Source organism: Eurosta solidaginis, chromosome 3, assembly GCF_040869045.1.
Source record: "Eurosta solidaginis isolate ZX-2024a chromosome 3, ASM4086904v1, whole genome shotgun sequence".
In the NCBI taxonomy this organism is placed as follows: Eukaryota; Metazoa; Arthropoda; class Insecta; order Diptera; family Tephritidae; genus Eurosta; species Eurosta solidaginis.
Window position 1 is genome coordinate 270,547,351 of NC_090321.1, and position 23,549 is coordinate 270,570,899.

Sequence of the window (23,549 nt, forward strand, 5' to 3'; positions counted from 1 at the left end):
CATTTCATGTGGTATTCACTGAAATGAGTAATGAACTGGTGCCACAGCAACATCAACAGCGGAACATAAGAAGAAGACGGCCGCATAACACAAATCTGCCGGAGTTGCCTGCTTTCATTCAGCAAAGCAATTTTCTGGCGGCCAAGTTGAATTGAATTCGTCCTTCATCATATGCCAAAATCTATTTAAGCCTTATTAAAAAATCCTTGCGCAATTTCTGGATGGCTGCATCAAATTTGTATACCAAGAGCTCTACCGTTGCTTATGATATACTTTTCGACTTAAAATAAAGAATATTGTGGTTGTAGTTGTTGTTGTATTAACAGTGAGAATATTGTGGTAGAATATAAATACATCTTTTAGCACAAATTTGTACAAATAAGTGTTCTTTCTTAAAATAACCAATTTCCTTTAACTATTTTGATGCATTCCCTTTAATTTAACAAGTGAAAAAACTCCTATGAAATGGCAGAGAAATCTCCCTCTCCCTCACATTCATAATACCTACTTTTCTCCCATAACCGGTTTCCGCTTTTTCGAACATTGTTCAGAATAGGAGGAAAGGGAGAAGTGAAAAAACTCACAAGGAATTTTTATTTAGAATACGAGGAATGGGAGAAGGGAGAAAACTCGCACGGAATTTTCGTTTAGAATTGGGCTGATTGATTCCTACGGGCTTGAGGGTTCGGTCAAACGTGTTTCGTACGACAAACGGCCGTACGTACGATACATGTCGGTGCATACTTGCAGCTTAACAAGTAGATTTTACTACAGTGCGCATCACTCTAACCAAGCATCATATTAATGCTCTAAATTTGTAATAGGATCCGATATATAAATATTGTTTAAAAACCTAAAAAACACACCCTCAAGCAGGGATGGGCCTATTTTCGGCTCCTAAATCAGTTTCAGTTCCAGCGAGTTCTAGGTGAGACGTTTGTGTGTTTTGGGGTGTTAGGGGAGTAAAAAAATACATTGGAAATATCGTACGCTTCGTCTCAAACGATATTCATCGCAAGAAGGTTCCGGAAACACTAACAGCTCCGACACATAAGCAGTTTTTCATATAGATGAGTTTAACACAAGCTTTTGCATTATGAGTAGATTGCACGTATTTTTATGGGGAATGGTAGAATGAGCGACACTGGCGCCATCTGATATTGCAAAGTAGCCATCTACCCAATTTTGTTCCAAGCAAATCATAAGAAGAAGAATTTGACATTTGCTTTGGCTAAGGGTGTTTGCACACTTTGCAAGTGAAATTATTTTTCCCACTGCATGGTAAATTTTCTAACATTTTTCACAATTAAAAACTGCAATATAACAATCGAATACGACACAAAATATGTTAGCAAGTATCTTTGTTGTAAGGGGATAATGTTTATACAAGTGCTTCGCGGAATTTTGTATGTGAATGGGCAAGGCGTAATAAACTTCAATTGTCACGTCTGAAGTTCCTTCATATTTATAAACGCAATATCTTGGTTGATTGTGGCGATGTTATTGGAATGCATAAGCTTGTGTTAAACGCATCTATATGAAAAATGTGATTGTACCGCGGCCTTAAAAAACTGAAATGAAAATATTCTCTCTCAACCTCGAAAACCAATTCCCAAACTGTGTTGCAATAGTACGAAAACAAAAACATACATTTTTTGGCAAGAAATACGAAAAACGGAATAACCATAGACTGAAGTCGACTTTATGTTAACCAGCGCATTATTGACATTCATTTCGCCTTCACATACATTTAATTATATGCAAGCCGATTCATTTTGCAATATATACATAAAATATTTAAAAAAGTATTTTTAAAGTAGTAGCATTAGAAGAAGTAGTAGTAGAAAAACGTACTAATGCACGTTTCGTATACAAACGTGGGAAAACGAAAACCTTTCAGACTTGTTGGCAGTGTTGCCGTGAGCCTAGAAAGAAATGTATCAGTTTACAAATAAAAAAAGGTACCAATCGCATAAACAATGACTAATTTTACCAGTTTTGTTATAAACATAACTGCTTTTATTTATAAATTTCAAATTATGGAGGAATTTTCAAATTTCTTCAGCTCACATACATATATCGTTAAATCTACACTGCAAAAATTGTTGGAACATGTGTTGCATGTGTGTTTAATTTACGTCGACCATTTTTCTAATTTTAAAACTTGCTTTGTTTATGATTTGAACTTTTAAAATTATATCTGAAAATTCAGTTCGAGTTGTGAAACACAAACGCGACATTACATATTTTTGGCCTTTAGTGCGAGCGAAGCCGCCGGTAAATAAAGGCTAGTTTATCCTAAAACGCTTAATAATTTGAACATAATAAGAGCGGTGGCAGCTCTATTTTCCTCATATGTATAAGGCCATATGCCTTATATATATTTTCTCTTTATCAATCTTATGTGTGTTTGTATATTATTCTCTTCCTGTGTTCTTCGCCCCACATACTTGCACTTGATCGTCCCTCACCTACCACTTAAATGTGCAAAGCGTGCCCGTATGAGCAAAAGGGTCCATCAAACTTTGCATGTAAGTTTTTTAGACCGAAAGTAACAACCATCAGGCCGGCACTCTTTAAAAAGTACGTTTCTAAAAATAAGGACACCTCTAATGACCACGTTAAATCTTCTAGGCCTTACCGCCCCACCCCTAGTTCCATGAGGAACTCGGGGTCGCCAGAGCCAGGCCTGCTAAATATGTGTATGATACATTCATATTTGTAACAGGATACCCTTCGCGTAGGTGGTGTTGACCATTAGATTGGGGAAGCTCTGAAGCTATAAAGCTTTGTATTGCGCTTGTCAACTCCTTAAATCCCCCAACACCTTGAATATCCCCTATTCTAGTCTTACTGAGTATTCTATAAATGTCAGCATAATCTTCCCAAATGGTTATGTTGGTATATCGAAAAATCTAAATGAAGTCAAAATATTGAGTTGAATCAATTTACAATAAACCGTGCGATATGTGGAGCTGAGTTGATCGAAACCTCTTGCATTTCCGCGGCACAATTACGGAAGCAAATTTCTAATCAAAAGTTGAAACAGGAGGTGATTGGAAACACGTCCTTCTAATACCACAGTACATGCTAAGCTGTGGTGTTCTGCATTTCGACAGAATATATAAATATCCAAGGTGAGAGAAGTTCTTGTCGAATACTTCAAGAGTTGTTGTAGCAGCGAATACTTCAAGAGTCGTCTCATCTTGTTTTAACAGGTCTTTTGATTTGCAGTCATATATCAGGGTAAATTTAATCAGATATTCGTAGAGTGTATTCTTTGTGTGGCGAGAGGACTTCACGTCCAAATTGCTTACCCAATCTAAAGTAACTCTTGGAATTTCTGCAACTGACACTGTTTTCGCCATCATCGTGAAGAACAGTTGGCTGACATATTTTTTTCGGGCTGCCAAAGTCGGTTGAAATTTATAATACCTCTGACGGCCGTTAAGTGAACAAAATGTAGGTCTATTTAGGATCATCTATGACTTTCCACAAGCCACGCTAGGACGTATCAGGCCAAAAGCTGTGACTTATTACGAAGTTTTTCAAGTGTTTTTTGTAAAAAGAATAGCATAGCGCTGTTATCATTTTCGTTGCAGCAAACACCTTTGATATATGGTGTGTTCGGGCCACCGTATAATAACGACAGTTGCATTTGATTTGCTTGTGATGATCAATAGATGTTAACTTTCCATTCACGAACGCGCTACGTTGGCACAGCTGCTAATACTTTGCCGAAGAACTTGATGCCCTGTCATGAAAAGTTACACTGCTGTAAAAACTGTAGCTCGAATACGTCCATACATTCATACATACGTAGATGATAAGCTCAGATTGAATACAAATATAACACTAATTTCTAATCAAATATATTTGTTTTATTATAGATGTGGTGCCCACCAACTCCGCCACAAGATGACAACGACATCTACATTGATTACTCATTGACATTCATGTACGAGATGAGTCCAATACCAGAATCCGAACTACCACCCATCTACATTAAGAAAGACTACAAGCGATCGCGTGGTGATGCCGGTTTCGCACTGGATGGCAGTCGACGACCGTTAAAAATGCGACGCGAAGATAATTACGTAGCGCCACGTTCACTCTTCGATCGTCCATCAGCGGCAATAGCGCGTATACGACGTGATCTAAAGAACCAACGATATCGTGGCGTTTTCAAACCGAATGTGCAAATACCGGGACTGAAGCCACAAACGCCTCAGAAACAGTTAGTGGAGCCCGAGGGAATGGCCGAGTGGACAATATATGAAGACATAGTAATATTACACGTATTAGTGAATCTACAAGGATTGCCATGCAACCTAATGGTGCTATCACCAGGACACACGCCAAATTGGGATCTGGTATCGGAAATTGTGAACTTTCAATCAAAAACACATCGTTCGCCAAAACAATGTCGCTGGCGCTACGAAATGGTTATACAACCGCGTGAAGAGGGCAAATTTGTGGAGAGTCCAAAGAAGCAAAAGAAAATGAAAGGGATGCTGAAGTCTGAATACCTAAAAGGCCCATTACGTTATTTACGTACAACGCATTTGTATGTCAATGACAACAACACTACTTTTACGAAGCTAATGCGGTCCCGATTTGATTGTATCAAAGCAGCTTATTTGAAAAAGGCGCCACCACCAAAGCGTCACTTCAGTACGCCAAGTCTTATGAATCCGAAACATATGGAAGTTTTACAAGAATTTGGTATCGTCAATTACGATCAACCAATTTCGCCGTTAAACATCGCTGCAATGAAAGCAAATAAGATACGCGAGAAGCAGCGTAGTCAATGCCCTCCGCCGCCACCACCAGCACCTACGCAAACAGTGCAATTGCAGCAACAGTCACAGCACCAGCTACAGCAACAACAGGCAGTCGCACAAGTACAAATACAAGAAATGGTTGTGCAGCAACAGCAACAAAATATTCCAGTCGGAACGACAACGGCACAACAAGCTGGTCCCACGCTCCACACACAACAACTACAAATTCAACATATGCCCAGCGGCAATGTTCAGGGTGTAGGGCAGCAGCCTACAGCTACCGCAATTGTGCTACAACATGCAGGCGCCTTACCAGTCTCACATCAACAACAGTCAGCAGGCGCAGGCACAACGCAACAACAAATATTACGCACAAGCATGGGTAATACACAAATTGTGAAAGCGATTGTGGCGCCGCAATCGGGACTTCTTACCGCTGGACAAATGCAGCAACTAACGCAGCAAGCAGCTGTCTCCGCCGGTGCTCAACATGTTCAGCTACAGCAACAAGGTAACGTAGGAACGTCGTCTGCAGTTTCAGTTGTGTTAACTACACCAGTGCAATCCCACCCCTCCAGTGTGCAAGCCGCGCAACAACAACATGTGCAGTCATCTAACGCGCAAATAGTATCCATATCACCACAAACTATTGTGTCGAGCGCGTCACAGGGTATTGGCGCCAGCATAGTGCAGACGATAACATCTCAGAGCCTACCTCAAGTAGTGTCTGTGTCGCAATTGGCCACTGTTGGCACTGTTCTAACGACTTCGGCCAACTTGCAGCCAAGTGCGACAGTTACAGCATTGAACACATCCGCGTTGCGTGCGCAACGCATTGTAGCAGCAACCACAGGTACATTACAGGATGTTGTGCTGCAGCAACGCAGCGGAAATCCCAGTCCAACCATCGTTTCCATGTCTAATTTAGGCCAAAGTGTTGCGGCGGCCCAATTTCAAGCTGCGCAACTACGTCTTGCGGCATTGCCAGGCACATCGCAACAGGTGACAAAAGTACCGGTGAGCACGTTGCAACAAAGCGGCAAGATTGCTGGTAATGTTGGCGGCAATCAACCAGCACATATACAACTCTATCGCCAACGTCAGCAGCTAAAGGTACTACAAGCAACACCAACACAGGGAGGAAACCAAACGCTCGTGCAAACTGCAAGCGGACAAACAGCGCTTGTGAATGCAGCTGGCACTATTATTCAAGGCAGTCTTCTGCAAACTGGTGCAGGTCAGGCCACAATGCAGGTACAAGGCCAAAAGGTTGCAGTCGCCACTGTCTCATCTGCTAATGTGGCTGCAGTTGCGTCACCAAGTGGGGCCTCAACCTCTGTGGCCACAGTTCAGGTGGCACATCAAGGGCGCACACAGTTTATAAAGCAAGTGGCTGGTAAACAGACGATCACGCGCCAAGTGGGGGATGATATGGTATTGGTGAAGCGTCAAGTGATAGGTGCACATCCTAAAGCGCAGGTGTTACAGCAAGGACAAATATTTAATACCACAGCTACTACGGCACAGGGCACCACAGTGCAGCTACAGCCACAGCAACAATCACAAGTGCAGTCATCCAGCGGTGGTGGTGGCGGCCAACAACAGGTGCAATCCCAACAGCAACAACAAGTGCAACAAGTCACCGCACAACAAATTGCTACACTGGTTAAAACCTCTTCTGGTGCAAATGTCGTGCAGCAAGGTGGGGTTGGCAGTGTAACGGTATCAACCGGTAGTGGTCAGCAGCAAAATACCGTAAATATGGCATTGTCACACATTAAGCCAGGCGGTCAAATAAAGGTAACCACATCAATGGCGAATCAAGCACAGATGCGCCAATTGCATATGCAGCCTTTAAACATGCCGCGCAAAATTAATCGTATGACGCAGATAGCTACAGCCGCACAGGCAGGTAGTCAGCAGGTCACCACTTCTTCGGTGGGACAATCACCCTCAGGCGCGACGCTGGTACAACAGCAGCCTAAGGGTGCAGGCGGTGTGCAAACACAATTGGTGCACATACAGAATACAAAATCCTTGCCTAGTTCGGTGACCGTGCAACAAATCCAACAGGTGATGAGACAGGGACAGCAGGGCTCCTTGGCAGCTACAGGATTAGTGTTGAGCAAGACGAGTGTGGGGCGCGTGATACCTGTTTCGGTTGCAGCATCACAAGCCAATCAACGGCAAACCATACAGGTAAGAAAATAACAATGAAATTGGAAGGATTAATAAAAGAAATTTTATAATATTAGGAAGTATGATAACCTGAAATTCCAGACAAATACAAATTTAACAAAAAAATTTAAAAATGAAAAAAGAAGGAAAATTAAAAAAAATAATAATACAAAACTAAACAAAAAATATATAAATTTTAAAGAATAAAACAAACTTAAAAAATTAAAAAAAAAAAAAAAATATTTAGATATGTAAATAGCTACTTCCGTCGAATAATTTTTTTATTTGTCCGAAATACTTCGCAACTAAAGCAATGCCAATAGGAGCGCCAGCAATAATAACGTAATACAACCAGTAATAACCAAAAGAAAAATATCAAAAGCCGAAAGAAAAAAAAAAACACTAAATCAAATACTCACGATAAACAAGAAAAAAATATTGGTCTGACTCTTTTATCAAATGAGATTTTTCTGACTATTGTTAGCTTTTAAAGTAAGATAAAAAAATTATAAATAACAAGTGAGGAAGGCTAAGTTCGGGTGTAACCGAACATTACATACTCAGCTGAGAGCTTAGGAGACAAAATTGTCTTTTTCATGGATACATACAAACGGTAATACTAAAAAGTGGATCAACTTGCCTTTATTATCTTTCTTCAGCTATCAATTCGTTTTATTTGAATATTTTTTTAATCACCCCTGAAATGTTTTCGAAGCGCTCTTAATTATGAGTCCGATAAGAGTCCGAAATATGTGCCTCGGGAAAATCTAAACCTATAATCATAAAAGACTCATATATGACTCCTATAAGGTGGAAACTATGAGCCGTATGCCAAGAATGTATTTTTAGCAAAGCAACTTCGAGACAAAATTTGAAAATTTTTCTTGGTATTTTCTTTATACGGTTTGATTCGGTTGTAATACCGTTATGCGAACAAAATTAATATACTCTGTGAGCTCTGCTCATCTAAAATAAAAGCTATGCCCTTACCAAATTTCACAAGGATTGGTAAATTTTTGTATTTTGTTGCACCATATCATTACGGGAGTTAAATGTTGACATAATTTACTTATATACTGTAAAGATATTAAATTTTTTGTTAAAATTTGACTTAAATTTTTTTTTTTTTTAAAGTGGGCGTGTTTGTCATCCGATTTTGCTAATTTTTATTTAGAACACATATAGTAATAGGGGTAACGTTTGTAAGATGCCCCTCGTGGTCATCTCATTTTTTATCCTTACCATTGCACGCGCTGCCGACATGCAGCTTCGCCACAATTATTATGCTGTTCCAATTCGGTAGTTACTCCCACCGGCCTGCACACACGCTAACTTTTTATTTTTAATGAAAACAAACTGTTCACCCGTATTGTGATACAATAGTTTCAAAAGTTTATTTAATAAAGTTATTTTTTTCAAAAGAGGCGGACTACACATATGTATAATTTTATTAATTTCTTTTTTTTGTTTTCACGAGTGCAGGCACGACCGGTCAGTTTGAATGCGCGGAATTAATTGGCGTCATTCAAAGTGACGTTTATTAAGGTAACCCTCATTGTGAATGATTGGTATGGTCAAAAATTGATGTGGTTAATATTTAATGATTGATGTTATGGTCACTCTGTAACAGCTTTTTTTGCTAATGCGTAAGTTTTTTGAAAACGAAATTTAACTTCTTTGGAATAGTTTTCTATGTTGTAAATCGGGTCTATTTTATGCCAAAGACTAATTCATATGGTGAGAATTTATTATCGAATACTGTGTCTGTTGTTGTATTATGAAGAAAAGTGTAATATTTCAAGTAAACATCCCAGTGGAAAAAATTGGGATTTAGAAAAGATCTTAAATATTCATTGAAAACTCTGTGGTTTCGCTCTACTGTGCCAAGCGTTTCATGATGGTACGCTGTGGAAAATTTATGTTCTATTTTTAATAATTTTGTTAACTCTGAAAAATTTCATTTTTGGATTCGGTACCTAAATCAGTTTTAATTGTTTTCATAATGCCATATATTAGTATGAAACTTTCAAAAATAGCTGATGCAACCGTTTTCGCACTTTTATCAGGTATTGCAACCGTTACTAAGTATTTGCTGAGATCGCATATAATGGTTACAGCGAACTTGTTACTATTATCGGATTGCGGTAGAGGCCCTATAGTGTCAATAACAACAATGTCGAATAGCTTACAGGGTGTTTCGGTTATGACTAAATTTTCTTTTGTTTTTGGCTTTACCTTATTCAAAGGAAATTTTTCGCAGTTTTTAACAAATTTCGCTATATCGCGCGCATGCCTTTCCAATAATATTTGGTTCTGAGTTTTGCATAAACTTTTTTGCTAACGAAATGTCCTCCTGAAATTGGGTCAGTATGGTAAATTGTTATCAGTTTTTGTTTTTTGTCTTCATCTGTCACAGTTTCTACGGGTTCGGTTAGGATGATTTCTAAATGTTTTAAAATTTTGTTCCCAGTGGTTTTCAGATCTGATATCGAAAAATATTTAAAAAAATTATAATTTTTTTGTAATTCAATTATATTAATATTCCGCTTGCCAGCTTCTTTTTCGAGCTTCAAAAGTAATTCATCTAAATGTATTATTTTGTTAGCACATGCAACCTTAATGAACTCAATTTTTTTGTGTTTTAAATGCGCATTTATCTCAAAATTTGTAATTTTTCCACTTTTATCGTAATTTATTTGGGATTTTATTCTGGGTATTTTCTTTGAAAATTTGTTTGAAAAATTGTCACAGACTTGTAATTTTATGTTTTCCTTTACGTTTTCTTCTTTGACTATTTGTTGTTGCGTTAATTGTTCTTGTTTTGCCTGTGATCTAGTCTGTACCGCTAAAATTGATTTTCCTGAATTTTTAATTTCTTCTATTGTGATGCGAGAGAGTACATCTGCGCCTACGTTCGTTTTACCTTTTATGTATTCAATAGTGAAGTTGTATTCTGAGAGTTCAAGTCTAATACGTGAAAGTTTTGAAGGGGGGTCTTTCATTTTAAACAAGTAGACTAATGGACGATGATCGGACTTGACGGCAAAGTGTGTACCATAAACGTATGGTCTGAATTGTTTGATTGCAAAAAATATAGCTAAAAGTTCTAACTCAATTATTGATTTCTTTTGTTCTGAATTATTAAATGATTTGCCCGCGAATCAAATTGGTAAGTCGATGCCATCTTTATTTTGACTTAAAATGGCACCACAACCAATTTTTGAGGCGTCGACAGTAATTATAAATTCCTTTTTGAAGTCTGGGTATTGGAGAATTTGAGAAGAAATTAAAGATTTTCGAAGTTTTTCAAATGCTGTATCACATGACTCATCCCATTTAAATTCCACTCTTTTCCTGCTAAGTTTGTTTAAAGGTGCTGCTATTCAAGCAAATTTGGTATAAACCTTCGATAGTAATTGGCGAATGCCACGAATCGTCTTACTGCATCTTTATCACAAGGTTTCGGATATTTCTTTATTGCAAGTATTTTGGAATCGTCGGGAAGTAGACCTTTTGATGAGCATTTGTGTCCTAGGAAAGTGACTTCTGAACGCATGAAGTTGCATTTTTCGAAATTTAGACGCAAATTAAATTTGTTGCATGTTTGAAAGACTTGTTCTAAATTTTTAAGATGGGGAGCTTCGCTACACCCAATGACTATAAGATCATCGACATATAAAAAGGCTTGGTGTGGAGAAATTCCTGAAAAGGCAATTGACATCATTCTTGAGAATGAATTCGGAGCTACGTTTAAACCGAATGGTAAAACGTTCCATCGAAAAGCACCACGATCAGTGCTGAATGAGGTGATGTCTCTAGAATCTTTATTTAATGGGATTTAATGAAAACCTGAATACAAATCCAATGTAGAAAAATATTTGGCTCTGCCTAGATTATCCAGAATATCGTCTATTCGTGCAAGTGGGAATTTGTCTGCTATCAATTTTTTGTTTACGGCTCTAAAGTCGACACACATGCGGTAGGATTTCTGTCATTTGAATTTTTCTTTGGCACAAGTATCAATGGGCTATTATAGTTAGAATAACTGTGTTCTTTAAGATCATTTTGTAATAAATTATCAACTTGTCTATTAATTTCCTCTCTCTGACAATATGGTAAGCGGTAATTTTTTATGTAAATAGGATTTTTATCTGTTAATCGTAGTTTCTGTTCATAAAAGTTGTTAAGCGTCATACGATCGATCTTCAGTGCAAACATATCATCATATTTTAGACATAAAACGAGAAGTTTTGGTTTGGCATAATTTGGCATTTGTTTTTCTAAAATTGACTTTAATTCCTCTGACCTTTTCGAATCTTTTGAAATATCGTTGATTTTATACACATTATAGTTGGTGATGATCTGTAACTATGTTACAATTTCTAATGTATTTTACCTCATCAGTGACGTTTAAAACTTTTATTATCGTATTGTTAGTGTCAACGATACACTTTGCGGTGAACACACCACTACATTTCCTGTGGGTCTATAAATAGATTTTTTCAGCTTAAATACGCGATAAACTTCGCATCTAGGAGGAATTACAAAGGTGTTATTAGTTGTATTATGTAAAATTGAAATTTTATGAATATTTTTGCCAATGCCAATTGTTATGCTCTCGTTTGCCTAGTCGATTATGCAATTGTATTTTTTCAAAAAGTCTTTGTCTAAAATACCATCTGACAGTATGTTGAATTTGTCATCTACTATATATGGAATTGAAAAATTTTAATAAAAAAGTTCCGTTTCAATGGTACCCAATGTTGAAACTGTATCTGTCGTAACGCCCGTTATATTTATGATATTGTTGTTATTTATGGTAGTATTTTGTTTTAAACTTGAAAGTTTTATAATTGATATATCAGCCTGTGTATGTTTAATAATGTCTGTTTACGGACGGACGGAAGGACATGGCTAAATGAATTTCTTTTCTCACCCAGATCATTTTGATATATAGAAGTCTATATCTATCACGATTAGTTTATGCCGTTACGGGGTACCGTTATGCGAACAAAATTAATATACTCTGTGAGCTCTGCTCAACTGAGCATACAAATAAAGGAATAAAAATAAATTATTAAATATACAAAAAAATAGGTAAATAAAAATAAAAAAGTAAAAATAAGAAAAATAGAAATTAGGTCAAAATAAATCAATAAATGACAATAATCAAATATAAAAATAGATAAAATGAAATAATAAATAAAAAAATAAAAAAAAATATATAAGCAGAAAAAAAGCTAAAACAAATTAAAAAACAGAAAATAAATAAAAAAAACGAATTAAAAAAATTAAAGGATAGTAAGAAAAAAAATTAAAAAGCAAACGTCTAAATCCTTAAAAAACTTCATTAATAAAAAACTTAACATACAAAACTAAATATCCGAAAAGAAAAAAGGAAAAATTTGAAAAAAAAAATAATAATAGAATAAAATAAATTATTTCCTTAAAGTTAAATTTGAACTTTAAAAATACAGAGGAAATGCATTTACCTTATTTCCTTTTTGTGCAGGTTGTCTCTGCCGCCTCCGGACAAGCCCTCACTGCTGGTAATCTGCGCGCTCATGTTGCTAGCGGTCAAAACATTGCTGGCACCATTAAGGTGGGCACAAGCAGTGGCAATCAATCGCAAACGCAGCAAGCCATTCATCTCATACAACAACAAGTAGCCGCACAACAGGGTCAACGACAAAACGCCAGTCCGGTGCGGCTGCAAACGGCCGGTGGAAATCTGGTAGCAGTCGTACAACAACAAAATATACAACAACAACAGCAAAATATCGGCTCTTCTTCCAGCATAGTCAGCTCTTCATCCGGTACGTCACAAGGTGAAGTAATGACAATAACTCAAACTATTGCCAGCGGCAGTAATCAACAACAACAAACACAGCAAGCCACACCACAACAAGTGCGCACTTTGGTGAAAAAGAAAATCATGCAAATACGAAGTGAAAAAGAATAAATTATTATCGTTCTATAAATAACCGTTGTTAGAAGGCAGTGATAGGATATGTTGTTGTGTTAACATTGCTTAACAGAACATAGACAAAACGCCAGTCCGGTGCGGCTGCAAACGGCCGGTGGAAATCTGGTAGCAGTCGTACAACAACAAAATATACAACAACGACAACAGCAAAATATCACCTCTTCTTCCAGCATAGTCAGCTCTTCATCCGGTGCGTCACAAGGTGAAGTGATGACAATAACTCAAACTATTGCCAGCGGCAGCAATCAACAACAGCAAATACAGCAAGCCACACCACAACAAGTGCGCACTTTGGTGAAAAAGAAAATCATGCAAATACGAAGTGAAAAAGAATAAATTATTATCGTTCTATAAATAACCGTTGTACGAAGGCAGTGATAGGATATGTTGTTGTGTTAACAGTGCTTAACACAACATAGAGACCTATTAAGAAAAGGTCTTATGGAGCTATTATTACTCTGGTACAGTACTTATTTTGGTAACTAAGGAGTTGTAGTAGTTGCCGTGCAAATATTCAAATCATAAAGACTATAAATAAAATGGAATTTTAATTTCATTTGTCTTGTCACTGACATCCATAATAGACCCATAAAAGTATTATACATTTATATTGGGTATGATTACGTAATAAATAGTTCTAGTATTTATTAAAAATGGATTACATATTAAATAAGCTTTGTATATGTAGCATGTATGGCAAAATATAATATTCGCTAATCTACTTTTATCTACATCATTATAAACCTATTGGTAGCAATTTCTCACGTTTCCATATTTTAATAGTTAATAAATACATTTTTTACTATTAAACAATTTGTTGATTAAACGCTGTACACTTAACATTATTCTTATTTCTAAGTTGGGAAGAATTACGATTACTAATAATTGACTTAAGTGGATGTTGACATCTCTGTTGTGTCGCCTTTAAACTTCAGCTAATATTAAAATATATTTAGAATGCAAATTACTCATCCAGCTGATAGTCGACTAAACATCTTTGCAGAGAGGTTTAAAGCCACTTATGTCGACAATAGTGATTGGGGGAATAATTTAAAATTAGTAAACTACATTTTAAGTGAGTGTAAAAAAAATTAATATATAATATAGCAAACAGTGCATACAATATAATCAATCTCAAATTAATTTAATCAAAATATAAATAAAAATATGTAAAAATTGTGTAAGAAACTTTTAATGGAAAGGATTTTTAAAGGCTGCTAACTCCACTGTTCATATTGCTTTCCACTGTTTATTGTTCTCAAAATATGTAAGGCATGAGCTGCTACCGAGAATATTGAACGGTATATTGAGCAGTGTGGCTCGTATTTTTCATTTACCGCCGAAGAGTGGGGAATTCTAAGGAAATTATTATTAAAAATAACCATAACCAAGGTTGTTGTTGTTGTTGTTGTTGTTGTTGTTGTTGTTGGTGTTGTAGCAGTGATAACGAAGGTAGAGTAGTGATTCAAAAATCACAGTATAGTTTGTCTAAGTGTATGTCTAACATTATCGACATATGCCATGACCACGTTGTAAATAAGGCTTTCGAGACTTTAGTCGATGACAGTGCCAAATTTCGCTAGGTGAAAAAACTGGAAGGATCAGGGAGATAGTCTTTAATTTTACTGTAAAGCTCATCAATTAAAATACCAGGGGTGGCTTTCCGTAATTCGATATCGAACAAAAACGAGTATCAAAAAATAACCGTTTTTGCGTTCCGTAACGTCGCGTCGTATCGAACGTTCGATACAATCTGTTCGACAGAACCTTAGGTGTCGAATTGCTTTTCGTAAGCTAGAGTTTTTAATGCTGTTGCGATTATTTGAGGAATAATTTTAAGCTAAGGAGTCAGCAAACAAACGCTTTTCCCTATTGAAATTATTTTGATGATTCCAATATACTTTCGAAACACTTTTTGATACACGAGAAAAATGTACTCAAATTTAAATACGTAAACCAAAACTGTGTCGTCGAGCGTTCGATGTCGAATTAAAGTATCGAGCTAACGATTTTTGACTATCGAATTATGGAAAGCCACCCCTCGATCAAGAACGAGTATAAAATAATCGTTTTCGCTTTTCGTAACATAAATTGTCGACGCGTCGTATCGAAGGTTCAATACAAACTATTCGATACCAAATTAGGTGTCGAATTGCCTTTTTGAAAGTTATAATTTTATGCTTTGGTGATTATTTAGGGAATGATTTTTTTTTCAGAGATTAAGAAACAAACGCTATTTATAAAAGAAAAATATTTTGGTAGCTCCAAAGAGCTTTCTAAACACCCTTTGAAATCTGCAAACTAAAGAGATCATACCGAGATACGGGAACTAAAATGGCACCATCGAGCGTTCGATATCGACTTGAAGTATCGAATCAGCGAGTACTATCGAATTACGGAAAGCCAGCCCATATCGTGTTGCTATTATCGTACGGTCATCGGCGTAGGACACAATTGTAACTCCTTCTGGTGAGGAAGGGAGCTTCGATTGTAAAAATTAAACAAAAATGGGGATAGTATACCACACTGCGACTCCTCTTGTTAAATTATGCTGGGTTTTGATGGTACGTTCCTGAACTGGGCCTATACCTGCCGACCACAAAGATAATTTGCAGACAACTTTTTGAGACGTGGCCTATTGTGTCAAAGGCTTTTAATAAGTCGAGCACTGCGAGTACTGGGGTGGCTTTCCGTAATTCAATAGTCGACACTCGTTGATTCGATACTTCAAGTCGATATCGAACGCTCGATGATGCCATTTTAGTTCCCGTATCTTTGTATGATCTCTTTCGTTTGCAGAGTTCAAAGAGTGTTTAGAAAGCTTTTTGGAACTAGCAGAATGTTTTCTTTTATAAATAGCGTTTGTTTCTTAATCTCTGAAGAAATCATTCCCTAAATAATCACCAAAGCATAAAATTATAACTTTCAAAAAGCCAATTCGACACCTAATTTGGTATCGAACAGTTTGTATCGAACGTTCGATACGACGCGTCGACAATTTGTGTTGCGGAAAGCGAAAACGATTATTTTATACTCGTTCTTGATCGATATCGAATTACGGAAAGCCACCCCTGTTCTTATGGTGGGGGTTGTGGTTCACTCCGCAATTTATTTGTGTAATTTTTGAGAACCATGATGAAGATTGCCCGCCTCAGGTTTGCGTTAAAATAAGTGAGCATAACGGCTTCAAGTGTGTTGGTGATAAGAGATACATCTGGCGATAGGAGCCTTCTACGCTATCAGGTTTCCCAAGCCACTCTCGTAATTTTTCATTTATCAGGGATAACGGTAAGTGGACGTAGATAGGTTGAAGACGAGCGCCAGGTATGTTAACCCGTAAAAACCAAAGTTCTTAAGTATCAGCATGGCAATCCCGTCCTAATGTGCGCGTCTGTTTCCATTTCGCCCGTTTATGTCCCTGTTTTGTGGTCGCCAAGATCTTGCTGTCTCACAAGGTCACGATCTCTCGCAAAAGCTGTTGTCTCCGCTGGAAAATTTTTCCGTAATTCTGCCATGCAAGCCGGCGCGGCTTCAATTAAGGTGCGAAAATCACGGTACCTTTAACGAACATCAGTTAGGATTGGAAAGGCGGTTATAACATTGTGTTTGCTTTATATTCGTCCCAATTTCTTTTGTCGACGTAAATGAAAGTGCGTCGCTCAGCACCCACCTATGGGTATGTCCTATGTTTCCTTCGGATGTCAGTCAACGCAGTTTACAAGGCCTGCGCTGTTGTTGTTGTAGCGATAAGGTTACTCCCCAAAGGCTTTGGGAGTGTGGTCGATGAGATGGTCCTTTGCCGGATACAGATCCGGTACGCTCCGGTAACACAGCACCATTAAGGTGCTAGCCCGACCATCTCGGGACGATTTATATGGCCACATTAAAGCTTCAGGCCATCCCTCCCTCACCCACCCCCAAGTAGAGATATACGCCGCCGATCCGCGACGTTTTTCGCACGCCGCCGCTGAATGTCAAAAATATCGGCGCGGCGGCGGCGGCGTTCGGCCGTATTTTCTACTCTTAAGACTGTCTAGGCCAATTATTGTTCATCTCGAAAATTGGTCCGATATGGTCGAAAGGGTTATCAAGGGATGCGCATCACTGCCAGTTATAAAAATCCAATTGCGAAATTTAACACTTCCTAACCGTTCAAAAGTTATTTGAGAAAACAACCGCTTTCAATGCCGGCTTAACACGGATTTATTTTATTAAAACAAAACACTTAAAGAAAAATTATATAATAAATTTAAATGCTCACTTCGCATAACTTTTTCAAAAAATTAATAAAGAACAATGTATTTAAATAAAATGTCCCAAGTCGAACATATTTTCAAATTGTCCTCAAGTTGTTAAAAAAGGAAGTTACCCGAAAAGTGCCGAGTTTTATATCCCGATTGGCTGAAAGAATAGGCGAAATCAGTGATGCAAAATCCTTTAGTAGGCTCCAATGGATTAAATTCTCCTTTGAAATGATTCACAGCTTATACTTAAGTTGCATATACATATCTTCAACACGTACGAGAAGGGTTTGAAAAATCACTTTATTTGCTGAACTATAAATAAATAAAATAAAATAGCATCTGAAATCTTAACTTTGATTTTCACACTTCATCCTTCAACACCCACGTCTCCCGGTTTGACATTTCCTAAAGTTGGCGGCCCTATCCCCAACTAGTCCTTTGGAGTGAATCACATTGGATATAGCCTATCAACCATGTTTAAATACGACCTACACGTGAGGCTCCTGTTAGAAATGTGAATACGTAGGCACATTTTTTAACCAGGTTAGGATTTGGCCTTCGCAAGAACACTCAAAGTGGTGAAGCAAAAGCTTTCTCAAGCCAGTCCAACAAATGACCGGGTGTTCTACTAGCCTAACGTACGGGGGGGGGGGGGGGGGGGGTAGTCGAACTAGTCTGAACACTGAAGGCGGTCATCCATAATGAGCTGTTATATTATAAGGCCGGAAAAGAAGACTATTGAAGTGAATGTATCGAACACAAACGCCTGCAAATTTTGGTCTACATTTTAAAATTTTTTTCCACGGTCCTTGTAAAGTTTAAATTATGTATGTAGATGCGCCAAGGATTATACGATTTTCAACCATGAGTTACGCAATGACATCCACTTTGACCGCTTATGATTTCGAAAGCGGCATCCTTGGCCGAATAGTTACTCCCTAACATTTCAAGGTGTTTTTTTGGTGTATCTCGGAAGCATAGCGCGATAAAAGCATCAATCAGAAATTCTGCGGAGCTACACCTAGAGCTTCTAGGAAAGTGGCGTCAACGAAGGTATCAGTTCGAAGTCGCAGTCCTATGGCTTCTGTGCTGGTATATGGTATAAGGGCCAGGATGCGTGGTAGCGACTGGTGGTCGGGATTGCTACTGTTCGCGCGTTTGGAATTGTAGCTCTTAGAAACAGCCGAAAAAACTGAAGGCGCCCTTTGGCGCGATCAACAATAAGCCAGAGCCATGACTATTAACAGATAATTGATAGCAACCGTAAGTCGCCTTTGTGCGTGACCAGCATGTAGCCACAAATTATTTAAAGAAATCGTGCCGACGACGCACAGAGGTATTTGAGCAATCTGGGCGGCCAAAAATCAATTTTTCAAAACGCAGCAAATAAAAAAAAAATATTTTTTGTAGGCCAATACTGTAGCGTATTAGAATCAATAATTATTTATTTTCATAATTCAAATGCCTTGCGTGGACATCCACTCAAAGTTGGACCATTCGTGCATATCTTGCGGCAGTTTTTCGCGTTCTTAGAGTATATACATTTTCAATTGATATTTTTACGGGTTTCAGTGAAGTTTATAAAAAAGAAGCCATGGATTCTTATGAAACAGGTAAGTTTGTAAAATATTTATGTATTTTAAGATTTATGTAGTCCTTAAGGCCTTCGTAATACAATTTTTAAAAAGTGATGTATTGGGGCAAAATTTTTTCCCTTTTTTTTTTTTCCAGAAGGTTTTTGTTTTAGTGCCCCGCTTTCCCCCGCATTGATTCCAATTTTTTTTGTTTATTTAAATAGTGGAACGATTGGCCCCTCTTATTTCCGCTTTTTGAAAAAAATTGGTAATTTTGAGCGTTGCACAGTGGTGCCATCTCCATAGGGTGAGCAATAAAAAATAGTAAACGTACTCCAATTTTGTTGAAATTCGGCGCGTGATCTTGTTGTAGCATAAAAGGAATATATATACAATGTGGTGATGATTGGTACCGTGCCATGCCCCCTTACTCTTGTGGGCGGTTATATTAAAATATATCTGATTTTTATGAAACTCAGTTTTGATGTTAATCTCACGTTTAGAAACGCAATTGTAGAATTTAGTTTAGACAAATACCTTCTAAGCTTCGGACCATATTCAAAAAAAGATACCATTGAAACTCGAAAGAGATATACGTCGTTTGAAATCCAAGATGATGACTTGCCTGACATACCCTCTGATGATGAGCCCTAAAGAATGATAACTAACCGTGCGACTGGGCTTCTGTTACAAATAACAGTGTATCGGATTGGGATACGAGTTTTCTTTTTTTCACTATTTTTCCGCAGGCTTACATTTTTTTTGGTAATTACTTAATAAATTATGTTAGAATTCTCGATGCCAGGCATATACAAATAAATGCCAAAAATCAGCGAAACATGCGATCTGATTGTAAGTTGTACATTATTATACTAGAATGCCCGTAGACTTTTTTAGACCACTGTATATATAATAAAATAAAATAAATAGTTAAATATAACTGAAATCACAATGAATAGCATAATTAAATAATTTAAAGCAAAAAACAATAACTTTTTAAGGAACTGCTGTCCGTAAACTTTTTTGGACCACTGTATATATAATAAAATAAAATAAATAGTTAAATTTAACTGAAATCACCATGCATGAGTAACATAATTAAACTATTTAAAGGCAAAAAATAATTTTGGCCGCCCAGATTGCTCAAATACCTCTATGTGCGACGGGTATTAGAGTTAGGCCAAAACATCTCCTTCGGTGAAACTACACTACAAAAGTGTGACCATGTTAAGTTTTCTCCCTCTCTCCGCAAGGAGCTACTCCCGAAATTTTCTGAACGATATGCGAGATTTTGAGGCAAAAACCGGGGATCTTTCCGAATTGGCCGAAACGTCGATTTCCTTAAATACATATAAACAAAACCTTTCCAAATATTTTTTTTTTAATTTTTGCTTTACAAGCCTCCAAGATACTCATACGAAGTTAATGGTATTGTTCCAGGTCGTCAAACATTCTATATTCATTAGTTGTGGACAATGTAATACTTTGAAGTCCAGCCATTCAATTAAAGGTTTACGCCGATCACTTTGTCGGTCTACGCCGCCGCCGCCGATTACGTGACCGGCGTAAACCTCTACCACAGATCATTGTGATAAAAGCGAGTCCTCCTCTACTCCCCTCGAACGAACTTTCCGCAGCAGGAGAGCATAGAGCAGTCCCGCCGCAGAGATCAGCTTCGAGGATGACAATTTGTGGGAGGGACGCAACAAATTAGAGTTTAAGGAGTTACACTGCAATGACTGTCCTTGTTCGAGCAAAATACCGAGTCGTTCCGGTACATAGAACCCGCTGCCGTTGGAAGCGAAAGTACTAAACATCTCCTATATGGTCGACGAGCTTAAGAGAGAGGCGGAAGCAGGCCTGTGAAAACACCGCTCCCAAAACTGCCACGGAATGAAGAAGAGGAAAAAGGCGGAATGTCTTCTTATAACGTCAGAACAACATCTTCACAATGAAGCGAGAAATCTATCTAAAATGGAAAAATTAAATTCGGAACAGTTTCGGTTGAATTGCCAGATATTTTGACATCCTAACAGCCAACAGATTAGTGCGGCCCCTGTACCCAGGGATATAAGGAGGCATCTCCGCCAAGATTCGGCTTACAAAAATTCAACCGTTAGAACCAGATGAGAATAAACAGGCCCAAATCCAAAGAGTCGGCAAAACCATTTGCCGATAATTGCCCAGCGAACTCTGTTCTCAGAGACAGGGCCGTAGAGAGAAAATCCGGGCCCGGGACTAAACAATTTACGGGCCCCCTATAAAAACTCCACTAATACATTTGATTAATTTGAATTAATGAGGTCTCATTCATGAATAATTATTGATGGATTAAAAAAAGTTTTTCCCACATCAACTAAATGATTCTTGGACTAAGAGCTGAAAATAAAATTAATACAGAATATTTACTATTTATACTGTTTTATTGTAACGCAGAAATGAAATTCTCTTTTAACAGCCGCATATTGTTTCAAATAATCTTTTCTAGTTATTTGGTAACATTTTAATACATTTCTGATAAATTTAATGATGATTATAAATTTTAGTTATTCAGTATAGAGGGTTTGGATATCAAAGAGTGGCTTTTCTTGCTTTTTTCGCTGCAAAATTTTTTATAATAACTTTAACTGTCTTGCCAAAACGGATTCAACGCAAAGCGTGGCAAGTCCTGAAACTCGCTCTTGAGATGAACACGATCTATGAAAGTTTTTGATTCTTGAAAGGACGCTGAAGGACCGTTCTGCACTAGCTACAGTAACAGGTATAGTACAAAAGTTACGTAAAGCAACACAAATGTTGGGGAAAATTGTACACAGATTTTGAACATAAATGGCATTTAGCGAACCGCAGTTTCATCCATGTCTTCAAATTGCCACAAAAAGGAAAACGTCTCGCTCAAATTTCTCATAGCTGCAAATCGTTCAGTAATGCCAGTGATTACCGAATCAACGATCGCAGATATATTCGAACTTGTTGAGGACACTCCGAAGAAAGTAATTGCAGCCGTACAACATTCTGCAGCATCAACACCACATAAATTGAGACTGTCGGTTGCACAAGGCGAGTAATCAGTATTTGAGTTTTTGTCGAGAATGTGACGAATCTCGAATTGAAATGGAGTTAGCGCAAAATGAACGTAGTCAATGTGGCATAGCATCAACGATAATGGCCAAATACTTGGCTTTCTTGCCTTGATCTAATATAGTTTCCCTCACGTGCTTTGCACAAATTTCTATAAACTCGTTCTGAATCTCTGGGGAAAGATAGTGAACTTGTAAACGTTTGTGCTCTCGTTGTGAAAATCATAACTTTCTCCAAATGATCTCTAAGTATCGGTTCATACCCTGCAAAAATCGTTGGATCATGTGGTCCACTTGTGTCATACTAGAGTACTTACCATTATACTCCACTGTAATGCAGCAATGGACCAGCTCGTGTTTCTACATGAACATATTGTAAGCCGATCGTTGCTCGTTTTTAACGATTGTTATCACTACACAATGTTTATTGGTCTGTTGGTACTCCATGGAGAACTATGATGTAAAGCGGAGCTGGAGTATATATATGGTCCAATCCTAGGACATCGCAATGTTAATTGGAACTTTTTTTTTTGTATGAATTGTGATTAATTTTGGAGCACTCGCTTGGTCCACAGCGAGTACTCTATACATGCATGCATGCAGGGTAATGGCTTATGAGTTCTAAGATGCCCAAAAAATTTCCATTGTTTCGTTAACCAAGATATTGTAACGAATTTAGTGCAATTCCGCTTATTTGCTTGCAACCTTCTACTAACGTTCGAATCACTAAACTGTTGAATAAATAACTCCAAATATTCAATAATGCAAAATGGCCTTTGTTAAAGTACTTCACAATAACACTTCTACTTCTCAACAGATAGCGTGCTTAAATCAAACTGATTGCCATGCCTCAGCTGGCGCTCTTTTATACTCTTAGATTTCCTCGTTTGCATATTTCTAGGCGTTTCTAGAATTTACTTTTCGTTTACCAGCTATAAAATTACCAGCTATAGCTACAGATGCACGTTTCTCATATGCGCGTGTATATGTGAGTGATACTTGCACAAATGAATGCCTACTTTTGTGAGCATCTCAGATAAGATATATGCATGTGTTTGTGCGCTTCTCTCTGCTGCTTGTATGGACATATGTGTAGACATAATTATTGATTTGTTGATGTGCATACAAGTCACTGCTTAGTATCGACTTAGAAATGATAGTATCCCTTAGTGTTGCTAATATTCGGCACAATTTATACTTGGCCTCTTTCACCCAAAAATAAAATAGTGTCCAAAATTCTATATAAAATTTCTTTCACTTTTGAGTTTCAGTGATTAGCTGTTCATTGATAAGTGTATCAATTGTGAATATAACATTTAATGTGATCTTGAGTATTTTCGTGTGATGGCAGTTTATCGTATAGCTTCTTCCATACCTGGAATTTCGAATATCCGCCAGGACAACAAATTTTAGGTCGATTTAAAGTATTGGTGCTTAACAGACGACATGGTAGGCAATAAAAAACATTGCTTCTAGCACTCCACACAACCAGTCACGCTCCACTTTCTCTCCATTTGGAAAGATTTTGTTTAATAACGAGGTAGGAAATGCCTCGTCATGACAATCAAGTGGAAAAATAACAGGACACTTTTGATGACCTCGACGAATTATTTCGTTGACTTCTTCAGATCGGAAAACTCATTTTTCACGGTACCGATATCAAAGTCGTTTAAATAATCTGGACTTTGATACAAAGTTGGTGG

At 37.5% G+C, this 23,549-nt stretch overlaps 1 protein-coding gene across 3 annotated transcripts in view; it reads left to right on the forward strand.

Moving 5' to 3' along the window:
- The window catches only part of dom (domino), a 169,260-nt gene extending 155,136 nt beyond the window's left edge, over positions 1-14,124 (forward strand). For 2 of the 3 annotated variants that reach the window (XM_067776460.1, XM_067776461.1), the window contains 2 exons: positions 3,891-6,983; positions 12,475-13,135. In XM_067776460.1, the coding sequence (XP_067632561.1) occupies positions 3,891-6,983; positions 12,475-12,924 (3,543 nt within the window). In that variant the 3' untranslated portion in view covers positions 12,925-13,135. Of the gene's footprint in view, positions 1-3,890; positions 6,984-12,474; positions 13,136-13,203 lie in introns of those variants that run through there. The other variant, XM_067776462.1, reaches the window with a different exon arrangement.
- The last annotated feature ends 9,425 nt before the right edge of the window (positions 14,125-23,549 follow it).